The 22,077-nt window shown below is 40.6% G+C and overlaps 2 protein-coding genes across 3 annotated transcripts; one reads left to right on the top strand and one right to left on the bottom strand.

Annotated features, from left to right (window-relative positions):
• Positions 1–7,582: 7,582 nt before the first annotated feature.
• Positions 7,583–9,582, top strand: LOC131227354 (uncharacterized). The gene is made up of 3 exons (XM_058223138.1): positions 7,583–7,673; positions 7,933–8,201; positions 9,080–9,582. The coding sequence occupies exons 1-3, from the start codon at positions 7,596–7,598 to the stop codon at positions 9,522–9,524; spliced, it is 792 nt and encodes a 263-aa protein (XP_058079121.1). The 5' UTR covers positions 7,583–7,595; the 3' UTR covers positions 9,525–9,582.
• A 2,534-nt stretch (positions 9,583–12,116) lies between these two features.
• LOC131236633 (pentatricopeptide repeat-containing protein At1g73400, mitochondrial) lies at positions 12,117–21,222 on the bottom strand. Of its 2 annotated transcripts, none has more exons than XM_058233936.1 (3): positions 18,376–21,222; positions 14,009–14,071; positions 12,117–12,473 (listed from the first exon to the last, which is right to left on the bottom strand). In XM_058233936.1, the coding sequence occupies exon 1, from the start codon at positions 20,784–20,786 to the stop codon at positions 18,639–18,641; it is 2,148 nt and encodes a 715-aa protein (XP_058089919.1). In that variant the 5' UTR covers positions 20,787–21,222; the 3' UTR covers positions 12,117–12,473; positions 14,009–14,071; positions 18,376–18,638. The 2 variants fall into 2 exon arrangements, with proteins under 2 accessions (XP_058089919.1, XP_058089920.1); XM_058233937.1 differs by having other exon boundaries at positions 18,514–21,222.
• Positions 21,223–22,077: the final 855 nt, after the last annotated feature.

Here is a 22,077-nt window from a genome sequence, read left to right as displayed (position 1 = left end):
TGCTAGGCCCACCTCCAAGCAGAGATCCGACAACACCAGTGGTCGGATGACAAGCTGAGCCTTCGAGCAGGAAACCCGGTAGTAGCCTCACCTCTCATTCTCTCTCAATCTCTGTCTCTCTCTCCTTCAAGCTCCAGGTACTCTTTTTTTTTTTTTAAAATGCAAATCAAGCTGGGTCAGCCTATCAGAGTGTGTGTTTGGGTCGGGTGGTGGGGTCACTGTCGGGTTGCGTCAGGGTTTGGTCAGCGTCGGCTTGGGCCAGGGTGGGGTTAGGTCGGCGTTAGGTTGGGTCAGCATCGGGTCAGTGTCGGTTGGGTTGGGTTGGGTCAGCATCGGGTTGGGTTGGGTCAGGGTTGGGTTAAGGCTGAGTATTTTGAATAGTTGAATATTTTGATATGATTTAATGATTTGATTTATTGATATTTTATTTTGACTACTTGAATAGTTGAATTTAATATTCAATTAGTTAGATTACTTGAAATTGAATATTTTGATTACTTGAAATTAATTTATGCTTAATTCAAGTATTTAACTAAAAATTATATATTTAATATATGATTTATAGTTATATACTTCAATTATTGAGAAATCAATTAGTTTTAAAGCGACTTCACTTGACATTTTGACACACTTAACAACAATCTATCTACCTGTTTAAGAATTCATATACAATAAATTATATTCAAATCAATTATTGGTTTGATATTTTATGTGTGTGTGTGTGAATTCTTAAATTATCAATGTTGGACAGTTTGGTAATATATCATGTACCTTTATGTTGCTTACACAATTTACATGAAATTCAAGATTTGTTGCATCAACCCAATTTATTCTCTAAATATATGGTTCTCAACTGGTTGACTGCCTCCCATTTGTGACTGTGCATAACAGATAATGGTAATAACACTCAAACAGTAGAGAATTTTTACATATATTTGGAGAATTATGAGGAGATGCTGTTCAATTTGCGAATCGCATATAAATTGCGTGAATAGAGTACATGATATATTATTGAATGAGATAAAAAGTGAAATTAAAAGTTAGGAGATCGACGTTAGAAAATGCGTACTTACTAATTACATATTACAATCACATCTTCAAACTTCACATATCTTACATGTTTTCTTATTTTTATATTTAAAGATGGCTAGTAAGGCTGTCTTTACTACCCCTGGTGTTGGTGCATCTACTGCATCTCTTCTAGTTTTTGATGTTGAACGGGATGAAAGAAACTTAAATTCAGTCTCAGATGCGTCGAATAAAGGAAAAAAAGATCAGCAGTTTGGGACGATTTTGAAGAGGTTGAAGTGAAAGAAGGTTCTAACTGTGTTATGAAAGTTGGATGTAAGCAAGTCAACATTCGCAAAATATTCTAGGGGATCAACTTCAAATTATCGTAGACACACGATTAATTGTGTTAAGAGTCCAAAAATCCCACGTTTAGGCTAATAACTGCTCTCATTTGCATCATATGAGGAAGCGACTCCGACGCGCAAGCTGCTCTCATCACTCATAAAATTGAAGAAGACAAACTAAAAGAGTGATTTACTATAATAGTTATTGTTGAGGAGAAACCATTTAAGTTTATAAAAAGTAAAATTTTAAGCAAATATAACAGATACCTGAATCCAAGATTTGAGAAGTGTTCGCAGATCACAGTGAAAAGAGAATGTATGAAGATGTATATGAATGAGAAGACAAAGTTGAAAGCCATTCTATCACCAGTCTCGTGTATAAGTCTTACTTCAGACTTGTAGACGGCATTGAACCAAAGGAAGGATTACATGTCGCTAACTGCACACTATGTGGACGCAGATTGGAATTTACGTAAAACTATATTAAACTTTCGTCACATTCCTCCCCCTCATATTGGTTTGATTATTTCAGACTGCGTATACAATTGTCTTCAGGAGTGGGGTATCGAGAGTAGAATATCTCCAATGATGCTAAATAATGCTTATACAAATGATGTTGTGATTTCTTTTTTGTGGAGCCAATTTAAGACAGTCGGGAATCTTTATTTTGGAGGAAATTTTTTCAAGTGAGATATTGTGCTCACATTCTGAATATAATTGTGCAAGAGGGGCTAAAAATAATTGAAAGCACAATTATGAACATAAGAGAAAGCGTGAAGTATATACAGGGTCACCATCAAGACTTAGCATATGGAACGACATTCTCTAACGTTTAAATGTAAGAACTCAAAAAACATTGAAGTTAGATGTGTGCACTCGTTTGAATTCAACATATGAAATGTTGGATGCGGCAGTGGAGTTGAAAAATGCATTCCCAGAATTTGCAGTTTGTGATAAGACATATGCTTGGTTACCAAGTGAAGATGATTGGAGAAGAGTTGAAGATGTTCGTAGTTTTCTTCGAGTTTACTACGATTGCACGAAGCTATTTTCCGGAAATAAATATCCAATGACAAATCTATTTCTTCCAAAGCTTTGGAAGATTAAGGATGTTCTTTAGAGAGGTTTTACAATAGGTCCAAATTATATTCAGAACATGACGCTAAGCATATAGGTGAAATTTGAAAAGTACTGGAGCAAATGTCACTTATTTATGACTCACTTATTGATGACTTTAGCTATTGTATTTGATCCTCGCTGCAAAATGGGAATAATAATTAGTTATGTTTATAAGAAGATTTATCTGCGTGACAACGCTGTCATTGAAACATCTAATGTTCATGTGCAATTGAAGAATTGTACTCTTCTTATGTAGGTAATTCTTACAGAAGTCAGGGCACTCAAGTTATGAATGAACGTGGCTCCAGTTTGGCGATAGCTGATGACAAATTTCTCGATGAGTACTTATCAACCTTAGAACAAGATGAAGTGAGTTAGCAAACAAATGAGTCAGAATTAGAAATATATCTCAAGGAGCCAGTTGTGAAGGTCTCCTGCCAAGACTTCAACGTTTTAGACTGGTGGAAGACTAAAGCTTTGAAGGAAAATACCCTACATTATTGTTGATCGCTCAAGATATTTTATCAATTCCGATAACAATAATGACATCAGAGTCTGCATTTAGTACTTGTAGTAGAGTGGTGAACAAGTATAGAATCTCTCTTGCACCCAAAACAATTGAAGTGTTCGTTTGTATGTAAGATTGGTTACGTCCAACTTAAGGTGACAGTTCATTTGACGAAGAAAATGATGAAGATGATGAGACCAAGAGTCTAGATGAAGTTGATACTGCACTTTCATATGTTTAAGTGAGTTTATGGTTTTCTCATAACATTTTCATATTTTTATTTGTTAGCTTTAGCTTTGTATTAACTTGTTATGCACTGCCATTGTATTTGTCTCCATTCCAATAATTTTTATTTTTTATTATTGTAAAATAATATTAACTCAATTGGACTCGAATAGCTTGGTTGACTTGACTTGACTTGATCCCAGCTTGACTTGACTCGAACCGACAAGCCAAATTGAACCTAAGGGGTGAGCTCGAAGACCGAGTCGCCCTAAACTCAAGCTCGGGTCACGGTGGGGTCTGAGCCGAGTGGAGCTAGGCCTAGATCGACTTGTACTCGACCCGTGTACAGCTATAGTTAACCGTACGTTAGCCACCTTCAGTTTTAGCCCCCATTCGAAGGCCTCACTCGTAGGGTCAGGATAATCACCCAAGAGGCATACACGGATAGGAACCGAACCACAATAGGGACGGTCCAGATCCGCTTCAACGTGTCCCTTTTCAATCCACAGTATCGAAATCAGAACCTCTCGTCTGTCGTAATCGAATCTTCCATATACAAACTGATTGGGTAAGGGTTCCGATCAGAGCGTCCAATCATGTGGCCAGAGCACGAGAATGTCGCTTGGAATTCGAGATCTGCCAAAACTAGTCTTCCTCGCGTGACAACTAGAAACGAATGACAAATCAGTCAAGAGGATAAACAAATGACACGTGTCACGTTCTTGTGGCCCAGGTCCATACGCTCCACGTAGAAGACGGCGTTTCTCTTAAAAATCTACCACACAAGGACGAGATGAGATCAACCCAATCTACGAAAGCTTTGCTAAAATATACGCAGGAACGGACAGGAATCGTCTGGGGCGCCTGTTTTACGCAGCTGGGTAAAACACCCAAGTTCGGTGGGGCCCACTATGTTTTATATGTGCATCCACTCCGTCCATCAGGTGAGAATCGTTACTAGAACTGTATATGTAAAATATCAGCTCTATAAAATCTCTGATGGGCCAGACGAATGGAACACGGTAAAACTGATCATGAAACCTCTAAGTTGAGACGGTGTGGCCCACCTAATATTTGAATCAGCTTTTTTTTTGTTTTTTTTTTTGTTTTTGTTTTCACTTCATCCTAGTTAGTTACATGTGATTAACGGGCTTGATGAAAGATACACACCTTGGTGGCCCCACGCACAAACCTATAGTTGCCATCACCGCCTCATTGGTCCCTTTGGTGGGGCCCACCCGAGTTGTGTATATTGCTGATTTTTTTTGGACCCCAGGCATGGGATTGCAGATAGAGCCCGATGGACGAAGTGGATTCTACATACATAACATGGTGGTCTTCTGCGTTTTACCAAGAGGTGCGGCAGAGGATTCCGGTCCACGGAGTGGAGTCTGTGCTTTCCTGAAAAGAGAGAAGATTGCGTCTGGGGACTGACAGACGGACTGGGTCCAGGCAGGGGCTCTGTGCAGCCCAATGTCATGTATTTGTTTTATCCACGCCGTCCATCCATTTTTAAAGGTCATTTGAGAGAATCGGTTAAAAAATTAGGTAGATGAAAGGCTCAAGTGGACCACACAATGGAGATTATAGGGTCACCGTTAAAAACTTCTTGGGAGCCTAAGGAGCCTCAGGATGATATTTGTGTTTTCGCTTCATCCAGGTTTACGTGACATTATGAACAGGTTGGATGAAAAATAAACATGACTATAGGGCCTAGGAAGGAAGGTTTCGACGGTGGGTGTTATTATCATCACTGCTTCATATGGTGTGGTCCAATTGACCCCTGGAGCTGCCTTATTTTCGGGCTAACGGCAAAAAATGATCTGTCAAACTCGATGGTGGAAGTGGACATAAGATATCCTCGTTAGGAAGAATGCCACTTTGAGTGAAGCGGATTGCGTCCTGCCCCCGCACAGCGATAATCGGTACAGGTAGGGTTCTGTGGGGCCCATTGTGATGTATGGATTTTTATCCACGCCGTACATCTATTTTTTAAGATCATCTCTGGCTATGACCCAAAAATTAAGGCAGACCCAAGACTCAAGTGGACCACACAGTGGATTGAACTCCCACCATTAAAAACTTCTTGGGGCCGTGGAAGTTTTGATCAAGTTGATATTTGTGTTTACCTTCATCCGCGTCTATATTACATTATGAACAGGTTGGATGGCAAGTAACCATCACAGTGGCCCTTGGGAAATTTTCAACTGTGGGTGTCATTATCACCACTGGTTCCTATGGTGTGGTCCACTTGAGATTTCGATCTGCTCATATTGAAATTGTATCCTAAAATGATCTGAAAAAAATGGATAGACGGCCTAGATAATACCCATACATCAAGGTGGCCCCACAGAGCTCCTGCCTGGACGGATTATCATCCAACGGCGGCAGGACGCAATCTGCTTCCCATTTTGACCCGTTTGGCCGGCAGCGGATTGCGTCCTACCCCCGGACGGTAATCCGTATGGGCAGAGAGCTGTGGGCCTCACCTTGATGTAAGGGTTTTATCCATGCCAGCCATCCATATTTATAGATCATTTTAGTATGTGAAAAAAAAAATTAGGTGGAACAACTGTTTAAGTGGACCACAAAGTGAGGGTTGAACGCTCACCATTAAAAACGTCTTGGGAGCTGCAGAAGTTTCGGATTAAGCTGATTTTTTTCTTTTTTTCACTTCATACAGGTCGGTATACATGACCTTATGAATAGGTTGGATGGTAAAAAAACATCACTGTGACCCTTAGAAAGGTTTCAACGGTGGTTTCATTATCAATGCTGCTTCCTTTGGTGTGGTTCACCTGAACTGTGTACATGCTTCATTTTTATGATCATGCTGTAAAATGATCTGAAAAAAGGGATAAACGGCGTGGATAAAGTATTTAAATCACTGTGGCCCCCACAGCTCGCTGCCCGGACGGATTATCGTCCGGGCGGGGGTAGGACGCAATCCGCTTCCCGTTTGGCCGGCTAAAAAAATGACAATCACCCTCGTTTTCTAATAACGGCACTCATATATGGTAACGCCCTTGTCTGGCTTTTACATCACATGTGATGGAACTTTTGGTAACTACTGTATACCTTTAGGTTGTGTGAGGCCCACCGTGATGTGTATGTGAAATGCAAGCCGTTCATCCCAAGTATAATCCCCATAAAAAACTCTGGTGGGACACCACGCGGAGACCAATGTGCCATTATGCCTAAACCTATTTATTCACTTGTTGTGGCCCTCCTAAATTTTTTAATGAATTGATTTTCAGTTGTCCTTACGTCCCAGTGGGTTGCACCTAATGACTGGATCGTATGATATACCAAACAAGGTGGATCCAAAATTCCTTACGAAAGTATATACTTGGGACCCTCTTGTTCCCTTAATGTCACCCACCTGAGTTATTTATCAGGTTGGGTTTTTGGATCTACGATTAAAATGTGGAGCCACATCTAATGAACGGGTTAGATGTCATTCAAACATCGTTGGACCTGCGCAACTCGAGCCCATGCGATTTACAATGTGTTCATGAGGGAGTATCCATGTTGGACGCATGTATCTAGGTTGGCCGTCAAGCTCTCATCTTCGTGGACGTGGCACACTTGCATTAGATCACAACCGCTTATCAGATGGGTGGGCTATACTGCAGCAGTTACACATATATGATGAATCTAGCCACTAGCTGGAAGGCTTTAATCACAGAGATCATCTAATCAGTGTATAAGATCATCCAGACCATCATGATTTTTAAAGCACATCCTATATACATATGAACGGTCTGGAATTTATACGCGTGTGCTCCGTGAACCTTCTTAGTGCACAATTGAAACTGGTGCCCGAGTGGGCCATCTATCATCAACAAACGCCTTTTGATAGAAGAATCCGCCGGATTTAGATACCCAAAACAAACCATGAGGGGATAATCACAGGAATACTAAATAGACAGGAGCTGAAAATGGTCTCACCGTCCATTTTCCAGGTCCTGATTTGAATGGCTATGATCATACATTCAGGTTCAATAGGTGGCAATCGTATTACACGTGGAATACCTCAACTCAAATTAGATATTTCATCATCCCAACACCAGGATTGATGAATGATTGGTTGGTTTCGAGCCGTTGTCGGTTTTTCATTTCAACCGTCCATCACGCATCCACCAATCCGCTTATTGGATATCAAATCAACGCAATTTTTAAATATAAATGATCCATTTAAATCTGAGCCTGCAATTTTGGACGGATGGATTTGCATGACATGCCACGTGTACATTTTCCCTCTTCCTACGTGTCAACCATCAAACCCTATCACAGTATCAAGCTTCCTTCTTATTAAAATACATAAGAAGAGCCTTAGCCCGCATGCTATCCTTCTCCTCTCTCTCTCTCTCTCTCTCTATCTCTCCATGAGATTGCATCCTCGGATCTGCCTATTTTCCCATAAACCCGGACCCGAGCTCAAAGGCATCATACAAGCTTACGAGGTACGTACAGACATGCATGCATACATATATCGGTGTACGGCCATCCCATGTTTTAACTCTCCACCTAACACGTCTCGCACGCACACGGGTCCCAACCGTACCGGGCAAAACATGGGCCCCACATGGATCCAGTATGAATAGTAGATGATCTTGACCGTGTAAAATTTGGACCACTGACGATTCTCCTTTTGGCCCACTTGATGGTGATCACCATATACTATTTGGGCAGTTCTGATTGGTGGGCTCTTCTTCATTTCAGGCTCTTAATGACAAGGTGCACGGAAACATGCCCGGTGTTGGGTCCTCTACAGAGAAAAGAGAGGGTGCACAGAAGGAGGGTGGTCCCTCAAAGCACAAAGTCATGCATAGCCCCCGCAGAAAGGATGAGAAGCCCATCATGTTCACCTGCACTGTTATTCCGAAGAAACCGGTGCCCGTCGAGAAGATGCTGGAGTGTACACTTGAGGAACTTTGCTATGGTTGTGTTAAGAAGGTTGAGTACACGAGGAAGGTTCTTGCTAGCAATGGGTGCGTTTTTCCCATGCCACTCCTTTCTAGATACTTTATTCATTGCACCATCTCTCATGGGATGGGAAGGAATGATTACTTACAACCTCTTGATGTTATTAAGATGGGCCTCATCATGAGATCACTGGGCTCAAAATCAATCTAGTTTAGTAAACTGTGTATGGCAGCGTGTGTTTTAAATTCATTGCTGAAAGAGAGTGTGAATCCATGTGAAATAATATCACCTGATTTTATTATAATTAGGAAAAAAAGGCATTTTAGGTGTATTTAATATGAATTGGACACACCAAAGACCCTCAAGGCGAAAAATAGGCTGTTTTGCAACTCATGCGGCCCTGGTGAAAATTAAGGGTGCACCTCCCTTCTCACTTTGTTTCCTTTGCTGTGGCCCACCTGAGTTTTGGATCAGACTAATTTCTCGGCGTTAGAGATTTCACGAGGTGACGTGTTTATTGGACGGATTGGATGCCCCACGAAAATCATCAGGATAGGTTCTAATGAGAATCGGTTCCCAGGGAAATTTTCTCTAGATGTGTATGCATGATGGGTAGGATAGCGAGTGTTAGGGCCGGGCCCACTATCCATCCATTGAATTGTTGGGCATAACGCTCAAGGGCTCCACCCTCAGCCCAAAGGCCGACCATAGCGGGCTAGATCAGGCCAGCCCAGCCCAGCCCGGTTCATTTGGGATGCTTGTTAACAATTACAGGACTCGAGGGGGTATTAATTTACCACATTTTACTAAGAGGTGGGGGTAGTTTTTGGACGGTTTGGATGCCATCCGGATATCATGTGGGGCCCGTAACAGTCCAGTACTGCTGTTAGCATGGCTAATGATCGTTGGTTTTTTTTTTTTTCCTTTTCTCTCTCTTTGGCAGGTTGATGATCGAAGAGCATAAGTTACTACGCATAAAAGTAGAGCCTGGATGGAAGAAAGGGACCAAGATCACATTCGAAGATGTCGGCGATGAACGGCCAGGATTTCTTCCAGCTGACGTGATCTTCACCATCTCAGAGAAGAAGCACCCCTTGTTCAAGAGAGAAGGGAATGACTTGGTGTTGGCAGTGGAAATCTCCCTCGTGAAGGCCCTCACAGGTTGCACTCTCTCTATCCCTCTCTTGGGTGGGGAAAAAATGAGATGTTCAATGGATGAGATCATCTACCCTGACTATGAAAGGATCATCAACGGCCAGGGGATGCCGGTCCCCAAAGAGAATGGAAAGAGAGGGGACCTGCGAATCAAATTCCATATTAGCTTCCCAACACACTTGAGTGATGATCAACAGTCCGATATTTCTATTATTCTTCAAGATAGTTCTTGATCACCATTCATTCTTCTTCTACTTTCTTTTTTACTTCTTTCCCCAAATTCTAAGTTGTTGCGTCTCATCCACCCAGCACGTGTACATATGCATACACATAGGCGACCAGACTATACGAATTGTGGACCCCACTCTCGATGGACCATTTCCAAAGATTCACACTGATCAAACAATTTCAACCATCTGATTTTGATCCTGCAGACCATTTTCACCCACATGAATTACATTGATTGAAATGTACCGCATACCTTTTCATTTATCTTATTGTAACTGATGGATGGTGAGGATCGTCTCCTCAGCGTGACATTCAGATTATACTCAATCTAGGGTGGACCCTATGTTTTGTATGGTCTGGATTGACGTGTGTATGATAACGTACAGTGGATGAACATCACAACTTTAGTTGGACAGTAGACATTAATGCATTAATCACCAGCAAAATGTACGGCTGTGAACGGGCCGGGCCTGGGGCTGTATTCGGCTCAGCCTTTGAACTGGTTGGGCTCGGGTTCAGCGGGTCGGGCAGTGGTTGACCCGCTTACTAATCGGGCCTCGTCAAAATCCCAATCTCATTGATCCAGACTGTTGATCTGATGGGCCCTAGCCCTAGAGCTATGAGGTAATCAAGTAAGAGGAACTCAAGGAGATGTCATGGCGCAATCTACTGTGGCAACCAACATCCCCACCTGAAGAAACAGCCAAAGCTCAAAGCAATAACAGGACGCCGGAAAGCCTTATGGCCTGTTTGGGAGCGTGGATTTGGAACCCCCTGGATTTGAAATCCTCTTGTTGTGTTTGACTGGATTTAGAATCCCTTGTAATCCAAAAGTAGCTATGTATAGTGTATTTACAAGGGTTTGAATTTAATTACTAAATCAATTTTAATATCTTTAATTAATGTAAGTATGTAATGTTTGGCATGATGGTTGTAATAAGCTCGTCGAAATATATACTTTGCTCGAAAATGATGAAATTTGAAGTCTCAGATGCGCCACAAGCACAAGATCTACTTTGCTCGAAAATGATGAAATTTGAAGTCTCAGATGCGCCACAAGCACAAGATCACATCCGAGCGACTAACCAACGGTTTTTAACCGTTGATTTACATGGACAATGTTTGGATGGGCCACAAGCACAAGATCACATCCGAGCGACTAACCAACGGTTTTTAACCGTTGATTTACATGGACAATGTTTGGATGGCGCAGATCATCGTATTAAAGTAATCTGATTGTTTTGGGATATCATTAATGGGCCATGTGTCCAATAGATTAATAGCCTAGCCTAGTGACACACATGTTACACATTCAACTCTTGGAAGGATTTTAGATGTTTTTATTTATTTATTTATTTTACACCCGCATACACACCCCACACACTCACACTGGTGGAATTTCACCACCTATGGATACTCGAACCCTTGACTGGGTGTTGGAACTCCTGAGAGTCTACCACCCGAGCAAGGGTAAGGATATGAAGGATTTTAGATATAATCCGGGCTTTCACCTTGGATTTGAAACCCCCTCTTTGAGGGGATTTGAAACCCCTAGTTAATTTATGTGCCAAACATACTAGGGAATTTGAAATCCCCTCAAACTCTCCCCCAAATCCATGGTGCCAAAGGACCCCTTAAGAGATTGGAATACCCGAGCCATCCAGACCATCGCTGTAGTTCTCAACTATCCATATGATAACAATCAACAGGGTTAGGATCTTTCAATCTGGAGAAGTTTTGGTGCATCCCCAATCCATGATGGGGGTTCTTTCGATCAACGGTCAGGATCACCAAAAGCGGGGCACGCTTGTGCCAAATAGGCACATGAGCCATTATCCACATAAAGAAACATCAAGACCCAATAATTCCTTAATCTACACAATGCATTCGGAATCCAGATATTGTCGTGTCCAGATAGATATGCAGCTGTACCTGTGTCTTGCCATGTCCACAACATTCCAATTGATATGTCAGTACAGAAATGACCAAGTTAGAGATCAATGACAATAAACACAACCAAAGCACCAGTAGACCTTGGAGAAGTTAGTACATTTTCGTGTAACATCTAAAGATCTCGTTAGTGATTGATGATATTCCCACATGATCATCTGACTTAATTGATGGAGAACCTCGAGTCCATCGGATCATATGAATTAATCGACACAGAATTTCGAGCAAAGACATACCTGGATTCATGGTACTCAAAACTGTTTCAATGAATGTGATCTTCCTACTTTTTCGATCCCTTGCAGCAATAGCAGATGAGAGGCTTGTATTTTGCTAGTTTAGTGTGAAAGGGGGAAGAGACTCCCATATACAGAGAACTTAAAGAGTTCTAACTCCCATGCACCAACAACTCGTTGTCGCTTAAAATCTCAACAGCTTCGAAGTTATCCATACTCAAATGGACTCGCATCACACAATACATGTGATCAGGTGTGCCAGCTCAATCATGTTACGCAACCACAACTATTGCAGGCCCCACTGATATGCCATTTAGTGAATCCAACGGTTGGGTTTGATCTGGTTTCAGCAACCGTGTGATCTATGGATGGCCCACAAAATGGATAACTTACAGCCCTCATACTCTAGCCATAGAAAATTGAAAAGGTTTGTTAAAAAAATTGGTCTCATGAAGTGATCATTCACAGTCACATCTATTTACGTGATACATCCAAACACAAAATTTCATGAAATATGGCACCTACCAAAATTGAACTAAACTACATAAGCTATCAAAACTTGCGACTCTCTGATCCCATTTATGATACCAGTATACAGCAGAACTAAAAGCAATAACCATCTTCTTGCTTTACAAAGCAATTTAAGAATGAATGGTTTTGACACCAAAAATGCATCAGCTTCCACTAAAGGCTTTCGTCATCACAGATTGTCATCCGTTTGAATGTTACTTGGACTGGAAACAAAAGGGCCACCAGAGTTCACATGTGCAGCTAAAACAAGAAGAGCAAACACTTGTGACTTTAATCTATCCATCTAAATAGAATGTAAATTGCATTTTAGCCTCTTTAAGTGTCATTGGTATCTAGAAGGAATGACATTTATCATATCCTACTCAGGTATAGTGAAAGTTTTGCAAATGATGCAATGAAAATAATACAAAACTGGAAAATCACTGTCAAAGCTTTTAGAATATACAGAGGGGTAGATATGTGGGTAGAGTTTGATTTTGTATTCTTAAATCGAGCACGATATTATTGAAGAGAAGAAATACCATTTAAGTTTTCTTACATCTTCAACATTTATCTGTTTTTAACACTCATTTTAGAGAATGAAATCCAGTTTAATGAAAGATAAACCTTCTAAGTACTGTGGCAGCATGAAGTCTTATAGAACAAAGAATAAGCAGAGTACCATTAATTGTAGATCACAATAATCTGAAACACATTCCTCACAATGAGAAAAGGTTCATGAGCACTGTGCGTGTGTATATTTCATAGACAAGAAGTGTGAGCATACACGCCACCTGTTGGTGTGTGGGTACACATGTATGTGGTTGTGGGTGTGCATGTGCATGAGCAATTGGGTGCATGCGTGAGTGTGAAAACTGAGAAATCCAAGTATCCCTACACCCCAAAGCAGAAAGATGTCCAAATATACATGTTCCATACGAGAGAGGATTTAGGACAGGAGTTATCAACATTTGAATGCTACCTACTCAGGAATAAAATTTGTACAGATGCAAAGACGGAGAAACATCTGATTGTTAAAATATCAATACCAGTACTTAAAAATTATGTTCATCTGTAAAATGTGCCCCCCAGATTCGTGGGATGCTAAGCCTATGCCTATTTTTGTGCACAAAAGGTGACATATGCTGATTAGTCTACCAAAGCAAGGGTCATGGACCAAAATACCCTTGCTTTGTTTAGGTGGACCAATCAGAACACACAGTTCAGTTTTGGCCTATGTGCAGTGGCTCGATTTAGCATTCCTCGTACTCTGCATGGCAATGGCCGACAGAAGTTTCGGTATTCCGGTACCTTTCAAGTGATAAGCAACATGGAGAATTAACAGAACCTGATTATTTTTGTAGTCGGACACGAAAAACAATTTAACATGGTGCAATGCTAATCACAAACTAGTCTTCCTACATTATGGCCAAACTTCGAAAAGTTTTCAAATGATGGCAGTTAAAGCAACACATTATCCAATAAGGTAGTGAAATGAGAATTAAAAACTCTAGTTATTCCTATTCCTAGCTATAGCATCACCCAATGTGTATGATTGTACTGTCTTCTTTGAAAAAAAAAACAAAAAACCAATGCATAAAGGCCAGCCAAAGCTTAAGGCCCTTTATAGGAAGTAGCGAAATATTTAACTGCAATCAACATATCTATGGTTTTAAATGAGCATATTCTAGATAACAAAATGTTAACTGAAGGCAAAAAGAATTGATTCTACTCATTTTCACACAGTTTACCAATGAATGGAAGAAACACAAAAGACTGTTACATGATAGTCATACCATATCAGTCATGATGATAAGGCAACATCAATCCAACATCCAATGCCAGGTCTCCAAGAGCTTCTGATGCAACAGAATAACAGACTGTCATCAGAGAAATTTGAGTAATCAATTTTGCAAGGAATCGGTCCAAGATGGAAACATTTGCCTTGAAATAGTTAGCGCAGCAACACCTCTAGCAATCATGCTTTCATAACAAACAATCAGTCCATAATTACACATTGAATGCATTACTCTTAAAATATATCATTTTTTTGAACAAGCAACAGTTTATACTGATTAAAGGCGGGATGGAATTCCCAAGATACGAAGACAAGCGAGAAGCAGTGAAAGCTGCTAAAGAGTGAGACCAAAAGGATACCTATATAATGTTAGAGTTTGTGAACATACAAAAAAAAGAAAAGAAAAAAAAGAGAAGATCATACATGATGCATTTGCATTGACATGCTTAGATATCTAGAAAATAAAATTCAATTGAATTTTAAAGGAACTTTAGAGTCCTGTTTTTATTCTGCTCGGAAAATATGATGGTTGGAAAAGAAAAAAGCAAAAAAGAAAAGCCTTTAGGACTTGTTTGGTAGACACCTAAAAATGAGTTCATCTCATTTTAGTCAATCGTAATTAGGTATTGGAGATTATATTTCTTTTTCGTAAGGATTCAAAAATAATTTTTGATAACCAACAATCATGATCTCTAAGTACTTTTTGGTAAGGATTAAAAGTATTTTTGATAACCAGCAATCATGATCTCTAATACATAATTACGATTGCTGGTTATCAAGATTAAATTTAATCATTACTACCAAAAACAAATATATTTCTAATACATAATTAGGAGTAACTAAAATGAGATAAACTCACTTTTTCTCTACAACTGTGACAGATAAATTGCAGATAAAAATGTAAGATCAACAGAAAAAAGACAGCTGATAGGAAAGCTGCATATATTTCTTAAGCAATTGATATCTTATTGGTTAGTCATTCGGGAACTTTGAATTCCATCATCTTGTTACAGACTCGTTCCACAGTGCTATTCCTCTCTAGACTTGGGAATGAATGCTCCTGTGGCAGCTAGTCTGTCAAACCCCAATTGCATAGGCAATGGATACCACTTTCTGCTTAGGATTGAGATTAGCAAATACCAGTTGCACCATTCAAGCCATTGCCATCATACTTAACATTCCCACCAATCATCAATAGCACGCCCCCAAGTATGCACATTTATACATATTAAGAGTGATTCCAGTCGTAATTGGGATTTTTTTTTTTCTAGAACCCTAGACCTTCAAACATTACACCAATGATATAAAGATTTACGAGTTATACTTTATTGAGTGGAGAAACATCACATGCTTATTAACACACATTTCCAGTTTTATTTTAACTAATTTTATTCATTAGATCCAACCTTATCATTATATGAGGGATGTCTTAGTTGGTGGTGTCTCTACAACTGGATTGGTGTAAAGATAGCCTTTTGGAACATATGCAAACAAAGCAAGCAAATTCAGAAAGGAAATACATCAAAAAAAAGAAAAAGAAAAAGAAAAAAAGCTAGGAAGTAGGATCCTACTGATTCAGGAACTAGGATCCACATAAGATGGAGTTAAAAGACAGTAATTAGATCCTACTATCCTATAATCCCTTCACGAGAGAATTGCACTGGTCCAATCTTGAATTGGGAATCAATCGAAGAACTCAAGGTTGGGGATCCCAAGATTATTAAATTAGCTATTTCTAAAAAAGCCCATATTCATGGAAACGATGGTGCCCACCGGTGTTTAATTAGGGACCCATGCCTTAAAAGAGTAAGTGCTAATCATTGATCATTCTACTTGCGGGAGGCCCAGGGAGCAGCTAATTCGGTATTGTAGGGAGTGCCATCCTTTTTCCCCAATGCAAAATGGAAAAGATGGAGAGAAGCCACACACATTTTCATCTCCCACATGATAAGAAATCCAAAGAGCACAACAAGCAGCAACAGCATCTCAAGATTTTTGAACCTTAACCATAAAATGCTTATGCTAAATTAATAAAAAAAAACCTCAAATTCAGATCCACAAATTGATGATTGCAAATTAATCAACACTAGGGAATTGGATTACTGAAAGATATGCTAACATTACGTTTCCCCGATTAAAATTTTTTTTTTCCCCTGCAAGTGAACTAACCACAGGGTCCCTTGGCAATTCTAGAAACCATGATTGATATAGTCTACTAGCCGGTTATTGACACTAAACTATGCTACACTTTTTGACCGGCACGCTAAACTAAACATTGCTGGTATTTTTATTTCTACAAATTTCTTCTGAACAAGATTCCAATGATTTCTGCTCTCTGAACTGATGGATTGCAACGTTCTGTTATCAGGTCTCCAGTAAGCTACTCTATGTACAGTCAAATGGGGATACACATTCAAATATCTGAAGTAAAAAAACTGGCAACTAGGATAATAATAGGGAATTTTACAAATTACTACCTCACTAATTCAGTATTTACACCATGGTACCTTTTTCAAAAAGGTTTTCAATAAGCTACCATTTTAATTAGGTAATAATCATCCCAGTACCTTCCATTAGATTTCGTAACGGAAGTTGGTGCTGGCCATGTGAGCAAGGGGTTGGCAGCTCTGGTTGGACCCGTGATATTTATGTGAAATTCACCCTGACCACCATGTGTGTCACCCCATGTTAGGCCAGGGGCCCAAAAATCAGCCTCATCCATGATTCAGGTAGACCATACGATTGGAAACGGTGTATAGGACAACACTCACCTCCAAATTGTTTCCCTTGGTGTGGCCCACCTGAATCACGGATAGGTCTGATTTTTGGGTCCTAGGCCTAAATTTTGGTTTGGAATCTAATGGTTGGAGTGGTTTTCATATAATCATCACGGTGGGCCCTGTAAAAATCAAGGGTGGACATCTCTATCCCAGCTATTTCCTTTGGTGTGGCCCACCTGAAATCACAAGTCAACCTTTTTAATTTTTTTAATTTTTTTCTTAAATCCGGGGCCTAACGTGGGATTACACATCCAATGGTTAGAGTGGATTTCACATATACATTACGGTGGGCCCCTTAAAAAATTAATGGCGGGCAATCATCTCTTAGCCGTTCCTAAATTTTTGCTGATAAATTTAAAAAAGAAATGGTCTCACGTCCAACCAATTGGACCACAAATTACGGTTCATCTGAAAGATACTTTCCAACTTTTCATATGCATGCAACATCCAACCCGTCCGATAGGTTGGAATCACCATGATGATTTCTTCATGCAAAAATTAGTCACATCTACTCATTTTTTAGATCGTACTTGTATTTTTCTATTTATTAGTGGTAAAAATTGTTTTCTATGGTCTGGCCAACTGGATGATTAGATGGGGATGATTTTTCAATAGGCCATCCTTGTTGTGGGGCCAACCTATTAGAAGGGTGGGATTTTGCATTTGATTAATAGGTTGGAAGTTGTTTACTTGGTGGACCATAACTTGTGGTTTGACTGGTTGGACTTGATACATTCTCCTAAAATATAAAAATAGAAAAAAAAAACACTTTATGGGATGCCTACCCTTTATTTTTCAAGGGGCCCACCTGAATGTGTATGCGAGGTCCACTTTGACAATTAGATGTGTAATCCCACATTAGTCCCAGAGACAAACAATTGGCTGAAATGTGATTCAGGTGGGCCACACCAAAGGAAACAGTTGGGATAAAGACGTCCACCCTTGATTTTTATAGGGCCACCGTGATGATTATATAAAAACCACTCCAACCATTAGATTCCAAACCAAAATTTAGGCCTAGTGCCCAAAAATCCAACCTATCCGTGATTCAGGTGGGCCACACAAAGCGAAATAGTTTGGAGGTGAGCGTTGTCCTATACACTATTTCCAATCGTATGGTCCACCTTAATCATGGATGAGGCCGATTTTTGGGCCCCAGGCCTAGCATAGGGTGATGCACCTAGTGGTCAGAGTAGATTTTACATAAACATCATGGTGGGGACCACCCGAGCTGCCGACCTCTTGCTCGCACGACCCAACCCAACTTCGGTTAAGAAGTCTAATGGAAGGTAATCGGATGATAATTACTATCATTAATGGTGCAGCTTATGGAAACCCTTTTTGAAAAAGGTACTGGGATGTTAATACCGTATTAATGAGGTAGTAATTTGTAAAATTCCCATAAAATTATAATGGAAACCTTTGCAAATATCCCCGCAAAGGGGCTCAGATCTACCTTATGGTAGTTCTAATGAAGTACATAAAAAATGAAAGAGGCTGGGCATGGTAAGACTAATTGAGGTAAGATTCCCTAAACAGAATGAGTATCATTTTGTTAAAAAAGAGAAGAAGAAGAAGACGCTACCTGCTATGTTACAACAGAGGAACACTGATTGCTGAAAGATCAGAATTTATCTGATGACAGTGTATATGGCTCAATCAACTGTTGCCTTTTCAATAAAAGATAACCAAAAGGTGCTAGTTGCAACAGGAAGCTGCTAACCATTCCTATTTTCGACAGAGTTGGTGGTCAAAAGGTGCATGAGAACATGTCTTTGTTAGTCCTTTCCAGTTTCCACCTTCTAGACTGGAAATGCTTCAACAATTTCATTTGAATTCGTTCGAGCTTTACTTCCTTCTCAAACTCATGCTCTTCCGCTTTTCACTAATAGAAAAACGTCTAGCCATGGCAGGGTTATAAAACCTTCTCATATGCTCTGAAAGCCGATGGATAGCATGGAGATTACCCATCTTCGAAAGCTGCATCAGGAAGTTGTCAAACTTCTGATATGGCAATTTCAGCCCATTGTTCACTACATCTTCCAAAAGAAAGCAAGCGTCCTCTGCTCGATCGTTACCAAACAACCCCTCAATCATCACACAGTAAGTATCGGTGTCCCGTAAGCAGCCCCTCTTATCCATCTCATTCCATGAATCAAATGCTCCATCTGGCACACCCATCTCAAAAAACATTGTAATTAGCATATTATATGTCTGCACGCTGGGCTCGCAGCCCAATTCAACCATTCTCCCAAAAAGCCTCAATGCTTCATTGGACCTCTTAAGATTGCAAAGAACCTTCAAGAAACAATTATAAGTAACGATATCGGGCGGGTAGCCTTTATTTCCCATCTCTTCCAAGAACTTGTAAGCTTCCTCAACTTTTCCTGCCAAACACATCCCCTCGATCAGTTCCTTATAAGTTGACACGTCAGGAAGACACCCACTATTTCTCATATCAGCGAGTAGCCTATAACACTCATCCATTCGGTCAAACTTAGCAAGTGCCACTATCATAATACAGTATGTCTTGGCAGTAGGAGAAGACATGGTCGAACCCTTTGTACGCATGAACTCAAAGAGTTCGGATGCCTCTGACACCATCCCTGCTCTACAAAATGTTTCGATTGCAGCATTGTAAGTGAAATTCTCCGGCGTGTGGCCCATTTCAATCATTTCTTCCAAGACTTTCATTCCTCTAATTGGGTTTCTCACTCGGCACCAGCCGAAGAACAAAATATTGTATGTGTTCGCATCTGGGCCAAGCCTATCCTTCACTTTAATAAACATGGCATCAGCCTCTTCAACAAGACTGCACTTGCATAGAGAGTCCACCAGCAAGTTAAATGCATTGATTTCTGGTTGCGTCTTCACCCGTATCCGCTTCTTCTTCGTGAATTTCTGCAAATGGGTCAGATGCTTTTCAGTGTATTTTCTCAGTATCGTGAGGAGAATCTCGATGGGCACTGAATCCTTGTTCGTTCTCTTCATGTAATCCAAGATATCGCAGACAATGCCAAACTGTTTTGCTTTGTATTTCGTGCTTGATAGTATATCGATCATGTCGGTATAAGCCTTTGGCTGATGGGCATAGCCTTCTTGATGGCCTGCCCACCTGAAAAATCTGAAGGCAGCTTTTTCCTCATAACGGAGTCTCTGAAGCATTTCATCGACTAGTTCAGGGGTCAATTTTACACCAACTAATACAAGGGCAGCCTCCATTCTTAGATCCGCATAATTACAATTATCCATAATGGATTTGTACATTTTATCAGCATCGGTTGTAAGACTCGAACTATCATCACCACATCGATCTGAAGTGAGAGTTTCCGCTTCCGAAGAAGACAAGTGCGAAAGAACCCGGCTCATATGAATTCCAGTAAATGGGAATTGTGACGTGGGTAAATTCAAGTCCAGACCGAAAGTGCGACATGGGATTGACGGTTGCGATCGAATAGTTGGGATCGAAGTGAAAGTATAACACGGCGACGTGGGTTGATGTAATTGTGTTTGGGAACAATGGGGTGGAACTGAAAATGAGAGTAGAGAAGAAAACAAGAAATAGAATGGTGTAATTAGAGGAAGTGAGATTGATGGAGATTGTGATTTGGGTAAGCTTACATTACTCGAAGAAGGTGATCCAAACGGGTGAGGAAATGAGAGTGAAATGAATGGAGATTGGGATTTGAGTAGGACCGAAATTCTGTGGAAAGGATGGAGTTGAGTCGATGGAGCTGAAAAAACTCGAACTGAAAGGGTGGGAATGAAAGGAAATGGCGACATGAGTCGATCGAGAAATTCTATGGAAATTGCAGAAATCGAATCCAACGTAGAGAAAGGGTAGTAGAGTCTTCTCTCTCTCTCTCTCTCTCTCTCTCTCTCTCTCTCTCTCAATATTTTTGAGTTGGGAAGGAAGACTACTGAAAATACATGTCTTCCCAACGGGTGTCTGTGAAGAGCGGAGAGAGCGGGCAATGGAGGTCTGTTACAATACATCTAGACATATTCAAATAGGGTACGTCGAGACTTCAGCCTTTGGATCTGGGTCATATATCAATGATCCAAACCGTTTATATTATGGGGCTCACGTTGATGGGGGATTCTACGGACATAAATATCTTTTAGTAGGATATTTCAACACGTTTATCATTTGAATCTTTTACCTTGAGCTTGGACGGTCTCCTTCGCCTTGAATACTTGATGGATTGAATTAGTTCAATTTGAGGGGTTTTCAAGGTATCCATCATCTGCAGTGAGGCCCATCACGACACTCGTGAGTATGATCAGAATGATACACGCAGGCTGGTCGGTCTGCCAGCATGGCAAGGGTGTGCGAGATCCGGGTCGTTGATCGGGTAGGCCAGGCGGTATATGAGGCTTGGCTTCTTTCTGAAGAAAGGATCGGCCTATTTCCTGGTCCAGGTGATATGCATGGGAATGGCTACGATCTTGCGCACTTCTTAGTAAAGTACTCCTAATCCAAACCGTTCAAATTGTAGGCTCCACAGGTATAGGAAAAAAAAAAAACAATACTGCAATACGATCTCAACAGCCCAATAAATGGGCACTTTTGCCTATTGTTGATGTTTTTCTGACCATTAAATCACGACCACTGATCAAATGGTTAGAACATGGAAGCATGAGACTTTGGATGGTTTCGATTGGATCTGTCCGACTCGTGTAATCCAGATAAATGATCACTAATGGACCTGGGATGGTTGGGTTCATCACCGCGTATAATGGCCCAAAAATCAACATGATTGGATTAGATGATCAAAGCCGTCCGAGTAAAGGTCTGCAGAGGCTAAGGTTTCCTGTTCAATTGGTAGGTCCTTAATTGGACGGCACTGATCACCCTATCATACTGATTATGGGCTTATTTATACAATTCATTGTGAACAACTAGTATGAAGTGTTCCAACATGATCTAAGGGTGGCCCACCTAGGTTCCACAAGGGAATTTGCAGTGGAATAAGGGAGAATTCCTAATGGACCATTAGCCGTGTAATCCATTCCAACGGTTAGGATGATGTTTTGGTCATTTGAACAGGTGGGGTTATTCTAGGAGACTAATATTCTCTAAAAAGAAATTTTTTTTTTGCAATTGTTGCGTGGCAGGTGGGCCCCACCAGCTTGACAATTTCGAATGGGTTGGGACTACAGGCCTGCAGGCTGGACATAGGGGTGAAATATCTGGGCCCACTGCTTGATTGAGACCGATCCCATAAAGGGGCCCACCTTTTAGCAATACACATCTGGTGGACCCCACCATGATTGTGTGATGGAC

Source organism: Magnolia sinica, chromosome 2 (genome assembly GCF_029962835.1).
Source record: "Magnolia sinica isolate HGM2019 chromosome 2, MsV1, whole genome shotgun sequence".
Lineage (NCBI taxonomy): Eukaryota > Viridiplantae > Streptophyta > Magnoliopsida > Magnoliales > Magnoliaceae > Magnolia > Magnolia sinica.
Note: the sequence above shows the minus strand (reverse complement) of the source record. Positions and strands in the feature narration are given on the sequence as shown.

Coding starts and splice junctions, on each gene's coding strand:
- LOC131227354 (XM_058223138.1), top strand. CDS start 7,596: ATGAGATTGCATCCTCGGATCTGCCTATTTTCCCATAAACCCGGACCC. Junction 7,674..7,932: donor GCATCATACAAGCTTACGAG/GTACGTACAGAC, acceptor TCTTCATTTCAG/GCTCTTAATGACAAGGTGCA. Junction 8,202..9,079: donor AAGGTTCTTGCTAGCAATGG/GTGCGTTTTTCC, acceptor TCTCTTTGGCAG/GTTGATGATCGAAGAGCATA.
- LOC131236633 (XM_058233936.1), bottom strand. CDS start 20,786: ATGTATTGTAACAGACCTCCATTGCCCGCTCTCTCCGCTCTTCACAGA.